Genomic DNA, 14700 nt, shown 5'->3' with positions numbered 1-14700 from the left:
TGTGATTTCCTTCCTGCAAGATGGGTAGGAGTGAAGACTGTCTCCCTCCACCCTCAAAGTGTATGTCGCTGCTTTTGCGACAAATCAAATCATTGATTCGGTCTGGGGTGAAGCCTCCACTCTCCTTGAGGAATTCCGTTCCTCGAAACCATATCCGCTCCGCGGTTTAGGATACTGGGGATATGCGCCGCTCTGATGGAGAGAAGGACACCGCCTTTAATTCCAAACGGTTTATGTGCCACTCCCTCTGTGACTCCGACCACAGACCTGAGGCAGGCACGCCCAAGCACACTGCTCCCCAGCCTGAGGTCGATGCATCCGCGAGACCACAGTGCGTTCTGTCACTATTCCCAAAGGCACTCCTTGGCTTAACATATCCGGCAGGGTTTTTCCTAGCTCAAAACGAGGCGGAGGTGGTAAAATCCTGATCATGTATTTTAATAATAAGATAATTAAATTTGTATTTTTCGTAGACCATCATATACTGTGTTTCCCACAGTGTGGGAGGAGCTCGGTACCTCTATGGGTGTCTCTATTCGACAAAAACAAGTGGTTTTGGTCAAGTTTTTTATTTTTTTAAACACATTTCAGTCTAGTCTTTTTTCATCAACGATATTGCATGTATTGATATAGTCACAGTTATCGTTTAATGACGTGGGTATCTTCTCTCATCGTCTTGTCTTAGTCAGGGAAAAAAAGGTTGTCAACGAACATTTTTTGTCATAGTTTTCGTTAACGAAATGAACACTGATTGAAAGCTGGTACGTAACTACCACTTTGAAGCTTCAAAAAGTTCATAAAGAGATTGTAAAACTAATCCATATGAATTGAGCGGTTTATTCCAAATTTTCTAAAGAGGCTTGATTGCTTTATATGATAAACAATTTAATTTTGGCTATTATTCACATAAACATTTATCAGAGAACATAAGCAGAAGCTCAACCGAACCTTCTTGCTGAAGCTAAAAACGTGCTGCGTAACACGAGAATGAACCTCATTGGTTCTTGAGGAAGCTCAAACGTGCTGCGTAACACGAGAATGAACCTCATTGGTTCTTGCTGAAGCTCAAACGTGCTGCGTAACACGAGAATGAACCTCATTGGTTCTTGCAGAAGCTCAAACGTGCTGCGTAACATGAGAATGAACCTCATTGGTTCTTGCAGAAGCTCAAACGTGCTGCGTAACATGAGAATGAACCTCATTGGTTCTTGCAGAAGCTCAAACGTGCTGCGTAACACGAGAATGAACCTCATTGGTTCTTGAGGAAGCTCAAACGTGCTGCGTAACATGAGAATGAACCTCATTGGTTCTTGCAGAAGCTCAAACGTGCTGCGTAACATCAGAATGGACCTCATTGGTTCTTGCAGAAGCTCAAACGTGCTGCATAACACGAGAATGAACCTCATTGGTTCTCACACGTCAAGCGAACATGCTTGAGCCTCCATTTACCAGATCTGATGTGTTGATGAATGTTTAAATGTGGGTAAAAGCCTAAATTAAATCTGTTCATCATTTAAAGCGATCGAGTCTTTTAAGAAAATTTGGACTAAGGCACTCAATTCATATGGATTATTTTTAAGATCTCTTTATGAACATGTTGAAGCGTCAAAGTGGTAGATGTGTAGCTGTCAATGGAGGCACAGAAAGCTCTCAGATTTCATTAAAAAGATCTTAATTTTTGTTATGAAGATGAACGTTTTCATTTTTGGGGGAATTTTCCCTTTAATGAAATTTGAATCATATTTGCAAGAACTGAAAAAGAACAGTTGGGTGAAATGAATTTTCATACTGTGTGCTGTGCCTCAGGGATCATGTGCAGTGGACTGAAGAAGAGAGAGAGAAAGCCCAGCAGAAAGCAGAGGAGAACTCGAAAGAGAAGATTCCTGTAGAAGAACAATGTAAGTATTCAAAACTCATTAGTGGTTGCCAGCTTGTTTTTCTAGTTTTGATTCCTTGTTGTTTTCTCTCCCATCAGCAAAATATGACAGAGAAGCTCATACATATTGGGACCGATTTTATGAGATGCACCAGAGCAAGTTCTTCAGAAACCGGAATTGGCTCTTCACTGAGTTCCCAGAGCTTCTCCCTCCAGACGCTGCAGGGATGTATATGGGAAGTCTGGGAACGGAGTCTGGGAACGGAGAAAAGCACCAGCCCTGCGGTTCCAGCACCTTAACCAGTGAAATGGACACTTTCCCTGGACAACATGCTGCTTTTAGGATACTAGAGGTGTTACCGCCATTCAGTCACGCAAAAAACTAGTTCTTTATTACCAAATAATCATTTCTGATGTGTTAAATAATTTAGGAAGGCTCATTCACACCAAGGGCCATAACGATAACTAGTTGTGAGTTGATAGAGTTTTATAAGGCTAATAAAAAGCTGGCTGAATGTGTTTGCCATTTGTGGTGCCAGCATCACTTTATCTTATGGTCAGTTTAATAAAACGCAATGTTTCTGAATGTTTAGCATAGCCCTAATGTTTCTGTAATTTTGTACAATTTCTTCAAGCTGTAACAGAATATTTGCGGGTGTGGGCGGGAGAGGAACACACACATTGCGGAACGGGCAGTAATGGTCAGAAATTCAGCTCGAGTGAGAAACCGTATCATTAGAATCACTTTCAGAACTATTTTTATTCAGATGATAAATGATAAAAACATTGACAGCCAATCAGAAACCATCCTGCTTTATAGAGCTTGAGCATTTAAATCAGCAGACAGCATGCTTAGAATAACAGAACGTTAGCATGTGTTGTGTGGACACTAGGGTTGGGTATCGTTTGGGTTTTATCCGATTCCAGTACCTACTCGGTATTTTTTAAACGGTTCCGGTGCTTAAACGGTTCTTAAATCGGTACTTAAGAAAATGAAACCGCACACACTTTATCAAAAAATAATACCCTTTAATTTACAGGGCCAAACTGGACACAATATTAACTTAAATCTTTAAACAATATAAATACAAGTAACATATGGTAATAATAAAACCAATATAAAATAAAAATTCATATTTACATAATATCAAATGAAACAATATTGTATCAAACAATGTAATAATACTGGAGATTAATAGAGATTACTAGCAGGCAGAGCTGCCAACTCTCACGCATTGACCATAAGACTCACGCAAATGACCCTTTTCACACAGAGAAATCGCAGACAAAGAGGACATGGACAGACAAGACAGAGAAGGTTACTTTTGATATGGAACAAATCCACAGCTGTCAGATTCTGTCAATATTTTTCCGAGATTCACACAATAAATAACGTTTTGGCTCTTTGAAATGTGACAGATCGCTGTAGCGCGTCAGTTCAAACGGCACGTGATACAGCAGCCTACAAATACAAATCCACTGCTTCTTAGCTACGCAGCGTTGAGTGAACCTATGAAAGAGAACATCTCTGGTTGGTGTAACATATCTCTCAATAGGGAACGGGACGCAGCCAAGCTCCTCGCGCTGCCGACCAGCTTCCTTTTTCGGCAGAGAAATCTGAGGAGCAGATGGCGCGCGCGCGACAGCATAGTATGACGACGTAAGTGCGTCGATGCGGCGCCATCAGCCAATGAATTGGCTTGATTCTATATGGGATTCAGACTATCGGCACACCCAGAGGGCGTTCTGACACGTAATTTTACACGTGAAATGCAGCCAAACCTTGCGAGAAAGAGCGCGCATGCGAGACAGAAGAAACTGTGCTCCAAACTGTGTAGCACACGCACGGCGGAGAGAGAGAGAGCGAGAGACCTTGTGTGTGTGTGTGTGCGCGTGTGTGCCTAATGAAGTTAGGCACCGAAATCAGGCACCGAAATTTTCTTTCTTATTCGGTCTGGTTACTACCGTTTACGTCGGAACCGGTTCCCTATTGGCACCGAGTTTCGGTACCCAACCCTAGTGGACACTAATATAGTTATTGTTATAGATATCATTCTTCATGTGATTCTGCGTTAAGTTTAGGTGATTTTGATGTGTGTGTTTATGCAGGTGGGCTGTGGTGTTGGTAACAGTGTGTTTCCCATCATCACCACCATCAGGTAAGAGCATCCGCTTTATGTTTCTCATTTTTATTACTAGGAGAAATGATGTAGAAGTTTGTCTTTCAGTTGCCCTAGCAAAGGACAAAAAGCACTGTGAAATACACTACCCTTTAAAAGTTTGGGGTCAGTAAGATGTTGTTGGAAACGTTTTTGAAAGAAGTCTCTTATTTTCGCCAAGGCTGCATTTATTTGATTAAAAATATAGTAAAAACTGTAATATTGTGAATTATTATTATTATAATGTTCTATTTATTTATTTATGTGATCAAAGCTGAATTTTCAGCATCATTACTCCAGTCTTCCTTGTCACGTGATCCTTCAGAAATCATTCTAATATGATGATTTGTGCATTTATTATTATTATTATTATTTTATTATTATCACATGATTTTTGGTGAAAACTTGATGATTCTTGATTATTTGATAAATAGAAATTTCCAAAGAACAGGGTTTATTTTGAAGTAGAAATCTTTTGTAACATTATAAATGGTTTTACTGTCACTTTTAATCAGTTTAATCCATTATTTTAATCTCACTGACCCAAACATTTGAACAGTTGTGTAGATCTCATGCTCTAAGTCTTCTGAAGCCGGACAATAGTTTTGTGTGAGGAACTATATCTTGAGTATTTAAGTTGTTCTTGTGTAATGTAATACAATCTGTATTGTATGTCAATGTTTTCCATGTAAAAAGTGTAGTAACCATGTAATAAGAGGAATATTGTACAGTCAGTAATATTCAGGTCATTAGCATTTGCTAAATAGACCCTAACTGGGTGACCTCAAAGCAAAAGCTGACTGCATTATCCCATACATATTAAGTTATCAGAAAGGAGATGAAAATCACAAAGAAATAGGGTTACACTTTATTTTAAGGTGTCCTTGTTACAGTGTAACCATATATTTAAGTACTGAGTAATATTAAGCAACTACATGTACTTACTATATGGTTACGGTAGGATTATGATTTGGTTGAGGGGTAGTTGCATGTAATTATGCATACTTTACTGTTATTACTACGGTAAGTACATGTAACATATGTAACAAGGACACTGTCAAATAAAGTGTTACCAGAAATAGAAACACTAATTGGGAGTAGCAAGTAAAAACAGGCATATTTGTGTATTTTTAGGGGCAGCAAGGCGTTTCTGTACTGCTGTGACTTCTCATCTCGAGCTGTTGAGCTCATCCAGGTAAATCACAGTGACATGTCTCTGCTTCTCAGCGCATAATTACACCTGCCACCTTTCCATCAAGCAGAGCCCACACACACATCCCAGATATACATTAGTGAGAGCCTCTGAGAATGGATAAAGATGGGGAGGGCAACATATCCTGTTCTCCATCCATATAAGTGACGGCTGATCAGTGGTGTGGGAGTTTGGCTCTGTCTCCTGGCGCTTGATGCTTTTTGGTATGCACAGACCTTCATCGAATGCCAGCAGCGGAACATATTGAACGGCGGGGGAAGTGGCATCCACAGCATACACTGCTGCATATACGCTATTCTAATATAAAAACTAATATCTTTACATTTTGTGAAGGAAATTTGAGGTTGCCTGTGCAAAAGTCACAGCCGTGTTGCTTGGGTGTTGGTCCAAGTCAAAAGAGCCACAGAGTAGAGGTGGTGTGGCGTTCAATATGACTTGATAAAAATCATAAATGTTTCTTGAGCATCAGCATATTAGAATGATTTCTGAGGGATCATGTGAGACTGGAGAATGAGGCTGAAAATGAATTTTAATTACGTTTTACATTACATTTTCAAATAGAAAGCAGTTATTTTGTGTGTTAAACCAAGAGGAATTCATGGAACTTTAAATAAATGTATGGAAATTTTCTTCAATATTTTAATAATTAATTTTGAATAAAAAAAATATGTAGTTTTAATATATACAATATATAAAGTACGATTGTATATATCATTGTAGTGCTCAATTTTAATGCTAGTTTTATTTTTAATACAGTTCTTCATATGCTTCATTTTTATGCTTTTTTTCCTTTTAATTTCATTATGGGATTCAACTTAAAAGTAATTTTATTTAGTCTATTTGAAATGTGATCAAAGCGATTCCCAAAGTGTCAACAGCTTTCATATTCAAGCAAATGAAACTCATAATGTTTGTTAATTGTATTAGTATGGAGAAATGTATGGAAGCTTGTTTCCGCCACAGAATGAAAAATAAAAAAGGTAATTGCGACTTTTTATCTCACAATTGTGACTTTTTTTCTCTCACAATTACGAGTTTACATCTCGCAATTCTGACTTTATTTCTCAGAATTGCGATGTAAACTCGCAATTGTGAGAAAAAAAGTCAAAATTGTGAGATTGTCACAATTCTCTTTTTTTCTCGCAATTGCGACTTTATTTCTCATAATTGCGACTTTATATCTTGCAATTGCGACTTTATTTCTCAGAATTGCGACTTCATACCTCGCAATTGTGAGATAAAAAGTCAGAATTGCGTGATATAAAATCGCAATTGCATGTTGTAAAGTCAGAATTGTGAGATATAAAGTCAGAATTTATTGATATAAAGTCGCAATTGCGTGTTATAAAGTCAGAATTGCGAGATATAAAGTCGCAATTGCGTTTTGTAAAGTCAGAATTGTGAGATATAAACTATTCTGAGGGGAAAAAAGTTAGTCTTTTTTCGTCCTTAGAATTGGCCTGATAACTCGCAATTGCGACTTTATATCTCACAATTCTGAGAAAAGATGTCAGAATTTCGAGATATAAACTCGCAATTATGTGTTATAAAGTCAGAATTGCGAGATGTAAACTTGCAATTGTGAGAAAAAAAGTCAAAATTGTGAGATTGTCACAATTCTGCCTTTTTTTCTCGCAATTGCGACTTTATTTCTCAGAATTCTGACTTCATATCTCGCAATTGTGAGATAAAAAGTCGCAATTATTTATTTATTTATTTTTATTCAGTGGCGGAAACAAGCTTCCATAGAAATGTCCACCGTGGCAGTCGTTAAAAATGCCTCTCTAAAACTTCAGCCAATTGCACGTTTTCCCTTGCAGGAGCACCCAGACTATGACCCTGCGGTGTGTCATGCATTCGTGCGGGACATTCGTGACCCAACGTCCCCATTTCCCTTCCCCCCTGAGAGTTTGGACATTATTCTGGTGGTCTTTGTGCTCTCTGCCATCCACCCAGCACGGTAATAAAGGTCACACAGACGCACGCACACACACACATTCACACTTGCCCATCATGCATCTGACATTAGAGTGTTTATATGCCCAGCGTCCACAGTGTCCATTACTGCCGTCTCACTTATATCAGCCATTTCCAGTTTACCTCACTGTTATACCCTTCAGCCAATCCACCTATCACAACATGTATTTAATATCTGTAAAATATTTCATATACTCTAAATAGCATGAGAAAAGCATTAGAAGCACGTTTTTATTTTATCAAATCACCTAGACCTAGTATTTAGAAGCGTTAATATACAAACGTAACATTTACCAGTCCATAGATTTATGTGGCAGGTTAAGTCAAAACATGATTATTTATTTATGTTAAAGCCAGTGTTGTAGCTTTAGAAGTTATCTATGATATCTTCAAACATAAACATGTTCTTGGCAGCTCTTGAGCAATGTTATGGAAAATTGAGTGTTTGAGATTGTCAGTTTACATAATTCACCACAGCTCTGGAGCATCTATGGCTTTTTGCAAAGGGAATTGAGTGCAAACATGAAACACTTAAATATGAAGCTCGAATTGGAAGCTCGCAGAACCATAGACTAGTATCTTCTCTTTTGTTTGCATTAGCAAAGTGTTTCTAGTTTGCTTTGCACTCAGAGATGTTGAACTAATGTTTCCACTTGTTCCTCGTCAGATTCACAGATAAATTACAGTTTTTAATACATTCCCTCAAATATAGTCGATACAATATTGAGTCTGAGTTATTTATACAGTGCACTTATTACAGGTTCAATCCCTCTAGACTAGAGGAACCATGAGCTGAAGCGTCTTCATCAAGGTTACATGGTGAGATAGCTTATAGATAAACCCTGATAGGATTTAAATCTACAACCTTATACTGTTAGAAACTCAGATCTTTAGCCCCTCAATCAGATCCGTCATTTCAGGGAATGTAACTGAACACGGTACACACAATTGCCAGGGAATCCCTGTTTTTACAAGATCATTTGCATAAAAATCATTAAAAAATACTACTTGAAATAAATTTAAATGTTAAATGTACTAAAATAACGCAAAGTAAAACTGAAATGAATAAACTGTACAGATATATTTTTAAAACTAATAAAAATGACAAAAAAACGCAACAAAATTAATAAAACTTTCAAATAAAAATGAATTCAAAATATTAATAAAAGCTACAATAGCATCCCAGTGATTCTAATACATGTGTTAGTGAGTTTGTAAATTCATTTTCTATAGCAAATTATAATTACACCTTTAATCTGTTTTTAAGTTCTAAAATTTATATAATTGTAAAAAACAAACAAAAAAAGCTAATTCTGTCATCATTTATTCACCCTCATGTCATTCCAAATTCATTATTTAGCACAATTTCTGAGTTTTTTTCCACATACAGCAGCAACTCAGGCTGTCAAGATTCATAAAGGATTAAAAAAAAGCACCATAAAAATGTCAATTGCCATTCTATTCAAACTCATGTGATACCATTTGGAAGCCTAACAGCATCCCTGTTATTATCTAAATATGAATCTGCTTAAAACGCCTGTAACCCTTCGGCTTTGCTCCTGCAGAGCTCAAGGAGTGGTGAAGAGTTTGGCTGGACAGCTGAAGCCGGGAGGAATCGTGCTGTTCAGAGACTATGGCAGATATGATCTGTCACAACTACGATTCAAAAAAGGTGATTGTCTCTGTTGACTCATTAACTCATCTGGCTCAGTCTTTTCATTACCTAATATGTCATGTGTTAGCTGTGAATGTTAAAAACATCTTTGTATTCTATTTAAAATGCACATTAAACCAGTTTCATTTTATGGAGGTGTGCACATACACACATACTGTAAATACACACACTTTTTCTCTCATGCTCAGTCACATTAGCATTATCTCGTGTACCCTTTTATCTACTCAAAATCAGAAACATGTTCATTTTAACCCACAGTGGATAATATCATTTATTATTGTAATTATTATTATTACAAAGTCCATTACTACAGTGATTCAGTTTTAAAGGGATACTTCAGGATTTAGCATTAAGCTTTGTATTAGTAGAAAACCTGTAGTATTTACGAATTACCGTGCTTTCCACCCTCATATCCCCCTGAGACGAGAGATTTATGTATTTTTTGTCTGGAAAAAATCCTCCGATGACGCAAAAATCTCCGGCGCGCTGGAAGCTGTTTCATGCGAGGGGGGCTGAGGGCTGGGTTGGAAAATATGTGACGTCATTGTGTTATGGCTGACGACAAGACATGACATTTCTCTGTATATGTTGTAGCCATTAAAGAAAACATATTTAGTTTCATATTTATGTTTAAATATTATAGGCTAATGTTATTTTTTATTTAATCAATGTTGATTATGAAAGTGAGCGCGCAGCGTGAGAAAGACATGATACATGAGATCATGAAATACCCAAAATGTCTGGAGACATGTCACGAGGAGTGGGTAAGACATGATTTTTACCTTCACTAAGTTTTTTTATTGTTGTTGTTGTAGAAAGACTCTTTTAAAAATATTTTCGTTTAGTAAAAATTGTATCTTAATTTTGATATGTTTTATCAAACAATTGCCTGTATTTAATAGCTAAATAAGAAGCAAATATAGCAGACAATGTAAGGCGCCGGCGATCACTTGCATTGCACGTAAACTGGAGGGCGCCGAAACTCAGCTTGTGCCTCACAGATTTTATAAATATAGGATATCTATTAGCTTGAAATGTCTTCTTTTAAACGAAACTATTCAAAACGAAAAGAAATAGACTAGGCCTACTCTCTGATTATGTAATCAAATGTGCATTTCTCTCTGGCGTTCATGGCGAGTCCGCATAACTTCATCTTTGCAGCGACACAGAAAACACCTGTTTATTAATAAACAATTAAATGTCTCCTTGCTATTTTTGACACATTAATAATCATTACTTTCGCCGGTTCTTTGTGGCAAGGTTTATGAGTGCGGGCGTGCGCTTGAGTGCGGCTATATTAGGCTACGTAAACGCTCATCCTGTAGCCTATTTAAGTAATTAAATCAATATAAAGGGGCGATGTGTCCACAGTGGCTAAAATGAACAACTACTAATCGACTAGAAGAAAACTTTAGTCGGAGGCAGCCCTTATTCCACATATTTTCGAACCAGCAGGCCATTCAGGGTTGAGCGCGCGACCCTGAGCGGAATGAGCGAGCGGAGGGATTCAGAAATGCGCTCTCCGCTCACATGCTCTGATCGGAACAAACTAAGCATGACAAATTCAAACTTTATTTCATTTTCTCCGTAGCTTGAACACTCAAACACAGCATGTCTATTTTCATTTTTTCCCCCACGTTTTTTAGTACAATATTATGTTAGTCTACAGCCCCCACCAAGGGGGCTGTGGCTATGACGAGGGGGGCTGCAGCCCCCGCAGCACCCCCCTTCCCGCGCTACTGATTTTGCGTCATCGGAGGATTTTTTGGCCAGAGGCTAAAGACTACAGTCAGTAGTAGGGGCTGTCCCGCATGTTCTCACCCCGCCCATAGAGGGTGGGATCTCACTCACAGAATGTACACATAGTGTCAGACATCTTTTTTTGGAAGCTAAGCTAGCAGGCTCTTGTTCTGTGGAGAAAGCTGAGTAGTAGGGGTTACCATCCTCTTTTTCCCGGACATGTCCGGCCGTCGATGTCCGGGATTCAGCTTTTGCTTTCTGCAGTCGCCATTCATTGTTTACATGCACACCTTTTGTTTCAATCTAACTGAATTCATTCCGATTGGTGAATCTGAATGTAGTGTTTACATGAACGCTAAACAAGTGATCGGTTGATGTGCGTTTTAACATTGCTAAGAAAATTCCCGCTCCTCCGTGAGAGATACGAGACCGATGCGTCTCACAGGTGTCGCTCATCGGTAATCACGCCACCGGCCTCGCGCCGTTCTCCCGCGGCCCTTACTCGTCCTGCTCGCCACAGTAAACATGACTCGTGTCGTTCTCCCGCGGCCCTCACTCGTCCTGCTCGCCACAGTAAACATGACTCGAGCCGTTCTCCCGCGGCCCTCACTCGTCCTGCTCGCCACAGTAAACATGACTCGTGTCGTTCTCCTGCGGCCCTCACTCGTCCTGCTCGCCACAGTAAACATGACTCGTGTCGTTCTCCCGCGGCCCTCACTCGTCCTGCTCGCCACAGTAAACATGACTCGCGTCGTTCTCCCGCGGCCCTGACTCGTCCTGCTCGCCACAGTAAACATGACTCGTGTCGTTCTCCCGCGGCCCTCACTCGTCCTGCTCGCCACAGTAAACATGACTCGTGTCGTTCTCCCGCGGCCCTCACTCGTCCTGCTCGCCACAGTAAACATGACTCGTGTCGTTCTCCCGCGGCCCTGACTCGTCCTGCTCGCCACAGTAAACATGACTCGTGTCGTTCTCCCGCGGCCCTCACTCGTCCTGCTCGCCACAGTAAACATGACTCGTGTCGTTCTCCCGCGGCCCTCACTCGTCCTGCTCGCCACAGTAAACATGACTCGCGCCGTTCTCCCGCGGCCCTCACTCGTCCTGCTCGCCACAGTAAACATGACTCGTGTCGTTCTCCCGCGGCCCTGACTCGTCCTGCTCGCCACAGTAAACATGACTCGTGTCGTTCTCCCGCGGCCCTCACTCGTCCTGCTCGCCACAGTAAACATGACTCGTGTCGTTCTCCCGCGGCCCTCACTCGTCCTGCTCGCCACAGTAAACATGACTCGTGTCGTTCTCCCGTGGCCCTCACTCGTCCTGCTCGCCACAGTAAACATGACTCGTGTCGTTCTCCCGCGGCCCTCACTCGTCCTGCTCGCCACAGTAAACATGACTCGCGCCGTTCTCCCGCGGCCCTCACTCGTCCTGCTCGCCACAGTAAACATGACTCGTGTCCTTCTCCCGCGGCCCTCACTCGTCCTGCTCGCCACAGTAAACATGACTCGCGCCGTTCTCCCGCGGCCCTGACTCGTCCTGCTCGCCACAGTAAACATGACTCGTGTCGTTCTCCCGCGGCCCTGACTCGTCCTGCTCGTCACAGTAAACATGACTCGTGTCGTTCTCCCGCGGCCCTGACTCGTCCTGCTCGCCACAGTAAACATGACTCGCGCCGTTCTCCCGCGGCCCTCACTCGTCCTGCTCGCCACAGTAAACATGACTCGTGTCGTTCTCCCGCGGCCCTGACTCGTCCTGCTCGCCACAGTAAACATGACTCGTGTCGTTCTCCCGCGGCCCTCACTCGTCCTGCTCGCCACAGTAAACATGACTCGCGCCGTTCTCCCGCGGCCCTCACTCGTCCTGCTCGCCACAGTAAACATGACTCGTGTCGTTCTCCCGCGGCCCTGACTCGTCCTGCTCGCCACAGTAAACATGACTCGTGTCGTTCTCCCGCGGCCCTCACTCGTCCTGCTCGCCACAGTAAACATGACTCGCGCCGTTCTCCCGCGGCCCTCACTCGTCCTGCTCGCCACAGTAAACATGACTCGTGTCCTTCTCCCGCGGCCCTCACTCGTCCTGCTCGCCACAGTAAACATGACTCGCGCCGTTCTCCCGCGGCCCTGACTCGTCCTGCTCGCCACAGTAAACATGACTCGTGTCGTTCTCCCGCGGCCCTGACTCGTCCTGCTCGTCACAGTAAACATGACTCGTGTCGTTCTCCCGCGGCCCTGACTCGTCCTGCTCGCCACAGTAAACATGACTCGCGCCGTTCTCCCGCGGCCCTCACTCGTCCTGCTCGCCACAGTAAACATGACTCGTGTCGTTCTCCCGCGGCCCTGACTCGTCCTGCTCGCCACAGTAAACATGACTCGTGTCGTTCTCCCGCGGCCCTCACTCGTCCTGCTCGCCACAGTAAACATGACTCGCGCCGTTCTCCCGCGGCCCTCACTCGTCCTGCTCGCCACAGTAAACATGACTCGTGTCGTTCTCCCGCGGCCCTGACTCGTCCTGCTCGCCACAGTAAACATGACTCGTGTCGTTCTCCCGCGGCCCTCACTCGTCCTGCTCGCCACAGTAAACATGACTCGCGCCGTTCCCCCGCGGCCCTCACTCGTCCTGCTCGCCACAGTTAACACGATGAACGGCGACTGTAGAACGCAAAAGCCGAATCCCGGACATTTTGGGCGATCTCGAAACACATTTTCGGGCAGACTCACCACGGAGACTCACTAGTAGCCTAGACTTGTTGTTTAACTACTGCGCTCTGTTACCGGTTGGCGTGGCCTCCTAGGGCAGCGAAGCAAGTGCATTCTGGGAGTTGTTGTCTTTCATCCACATAAGCCAAAAATACATTTTCTGGCTTTTCTCAGTCTAGAAAGCTCCAAATTCAAAAATAATTTCACATTTCTTCTACATAAATGACCCATTTTAAATACACATTCATCTTTCCAGAGGTGAAGTATCCCTTTAATTGATATCCAAATTGTCAATACAATATACAACACAGTCAATATATAACACATTATGAAAAAATACAAGATTCATATTTTGACAGTCCTAAATTTTTTATTTATGTTAAAAATATGATCTTTTCTCGTAGATTTAACAAAATAGCATCAAAACTTGATTGTGATCGATTCTTGAATAACCGTGCATCACCACTGATCCACTTTCCATAGGTCAGTGTTTGTCTGAAAACTTCTACACGCGACAGGACGGAACCTGTGTGTATTTCTTCACAAAAGGTAGAACCATTTCAGCAGATTTTTTGAATTTGTTGAATTCCTTACATATTATTTTAGTATTCCGTGCACCTTTGGCTCGCATAAACACCTATTCATGCTGAATGTCTTGATCTCTACAGATGAGGTTCATCATTTGTTTTCTAATGCTGGTTTGGAGGAGATTCAGAATTTGGAAGACAGAAGACTGCAGGTAAACAGAGGAAAGAAGGTGGTAATGCACAGAGTGTGGATGCAAAGCAAATACCGGAAGCCTTATCTGATTTCAGCATCAGTCTAGCACACTGTGCTCTACACAAATGCAGCTACTGAAAGACTTATCAAGATTTTAAAGGACATTACCTTTGTGACAGACCTCAACTATAGTAAATGATGGAGATGACACTAGAAAAACATCCAAAAAACAATCCTTATGTTTCTTTTAACTTCTGATGTGCCACTATTGTCCTTTGTCAATAGCTTACATTCTGTAATGAATGCATTGTCTTTGCATTATTAGATATTTGAGTGAATTGTCGTTACGAGTTCTGAAAGTCTGAAAGACCATTTTACCATTGCATGTCATCAAAAAATAATATGGTTTAAGTTAAAAGATGTTTGATTTTTCAATCAAGAATATTGTCTACTGCTACGCTGTTTTACTATTATTATAACAAACTGTTAATTCTCATTGAAGGGCCATTCATTTTACTTGTTCTTTAAACATGTATTTGCTCAGGCTTTTAATAGAATTGTTTGAGATGTACATTGAATGTTATTGTTTTATATGTTTGTGATGGCAAATTGGTTTCCAAAGAAATAAATTTGATTTAAAAAATGTT

The 14700-nt window shown here is 41.4% G+C and overlaps 1 protein-coding gene across 2 annotated transcripts in view; it reads left to right on the top strand.

Moving 5' to 3' along the window:
* The window catches only part of mettl8 (methyltransferase 8, methylcytidine), a 21389-nt gene extending 6689 nt beyond the window's left edge, over positions 1–14700 (top strand). For both annotated transcript variants that reach the window (XM_056268977.1, XM_056268978.1), the window contains exons 3-10: positions 1807–1898; positions 1976–2229; positions 3986–4035; positions 5170–5230; positions 7069–7208; positions 8791–8897; positions 13817–13882; positions 14002–14700. In XM_056268977.1, coding sequence (XP_056124952.1) covers positions 1807–1898; positions 1976–2229; positions 3986–4035; positions 5170–5230; positions 7069–7208; positions 8791–8897; positions 13817–13882; positions 14002–14159 — 928 coding nt within the window. In that variant the 3' untranslated portion in view covers positions 14160–14700. The remainder of the gene's footprint in view (positions 1–1806; positions 1899–1975; positions 2230–3985; positions 4036–5169; positions 5231–7068; positions 7209–8790; positions 8898–13816; positions 13883–14001) is intronic.

The sequence above is a fragment of the Rhinichthys klamathensis genome, unplaced genomic scaffold (assembly GCF_029890125.1).
Source record: "Rhinichthys klamathensis goyatoka isolate OS25496 unplaced genomic scaffold, OSU_Roscu_1.1 h1tg000279l_1, whole genome shotgun sequence".
Lineage (NCBI taxonomy): Eukaryota > Metazoa > Chordata > Actinopteri > Cypriniformes > Leuciscidae > Rhinichthys > Rhinichthys klamathensis.
The sequence above is the reverse complement of the archived record's forward strand: the minus strand, read 5'-3'. Positions and strand labels throughout refer to the sequence as shown.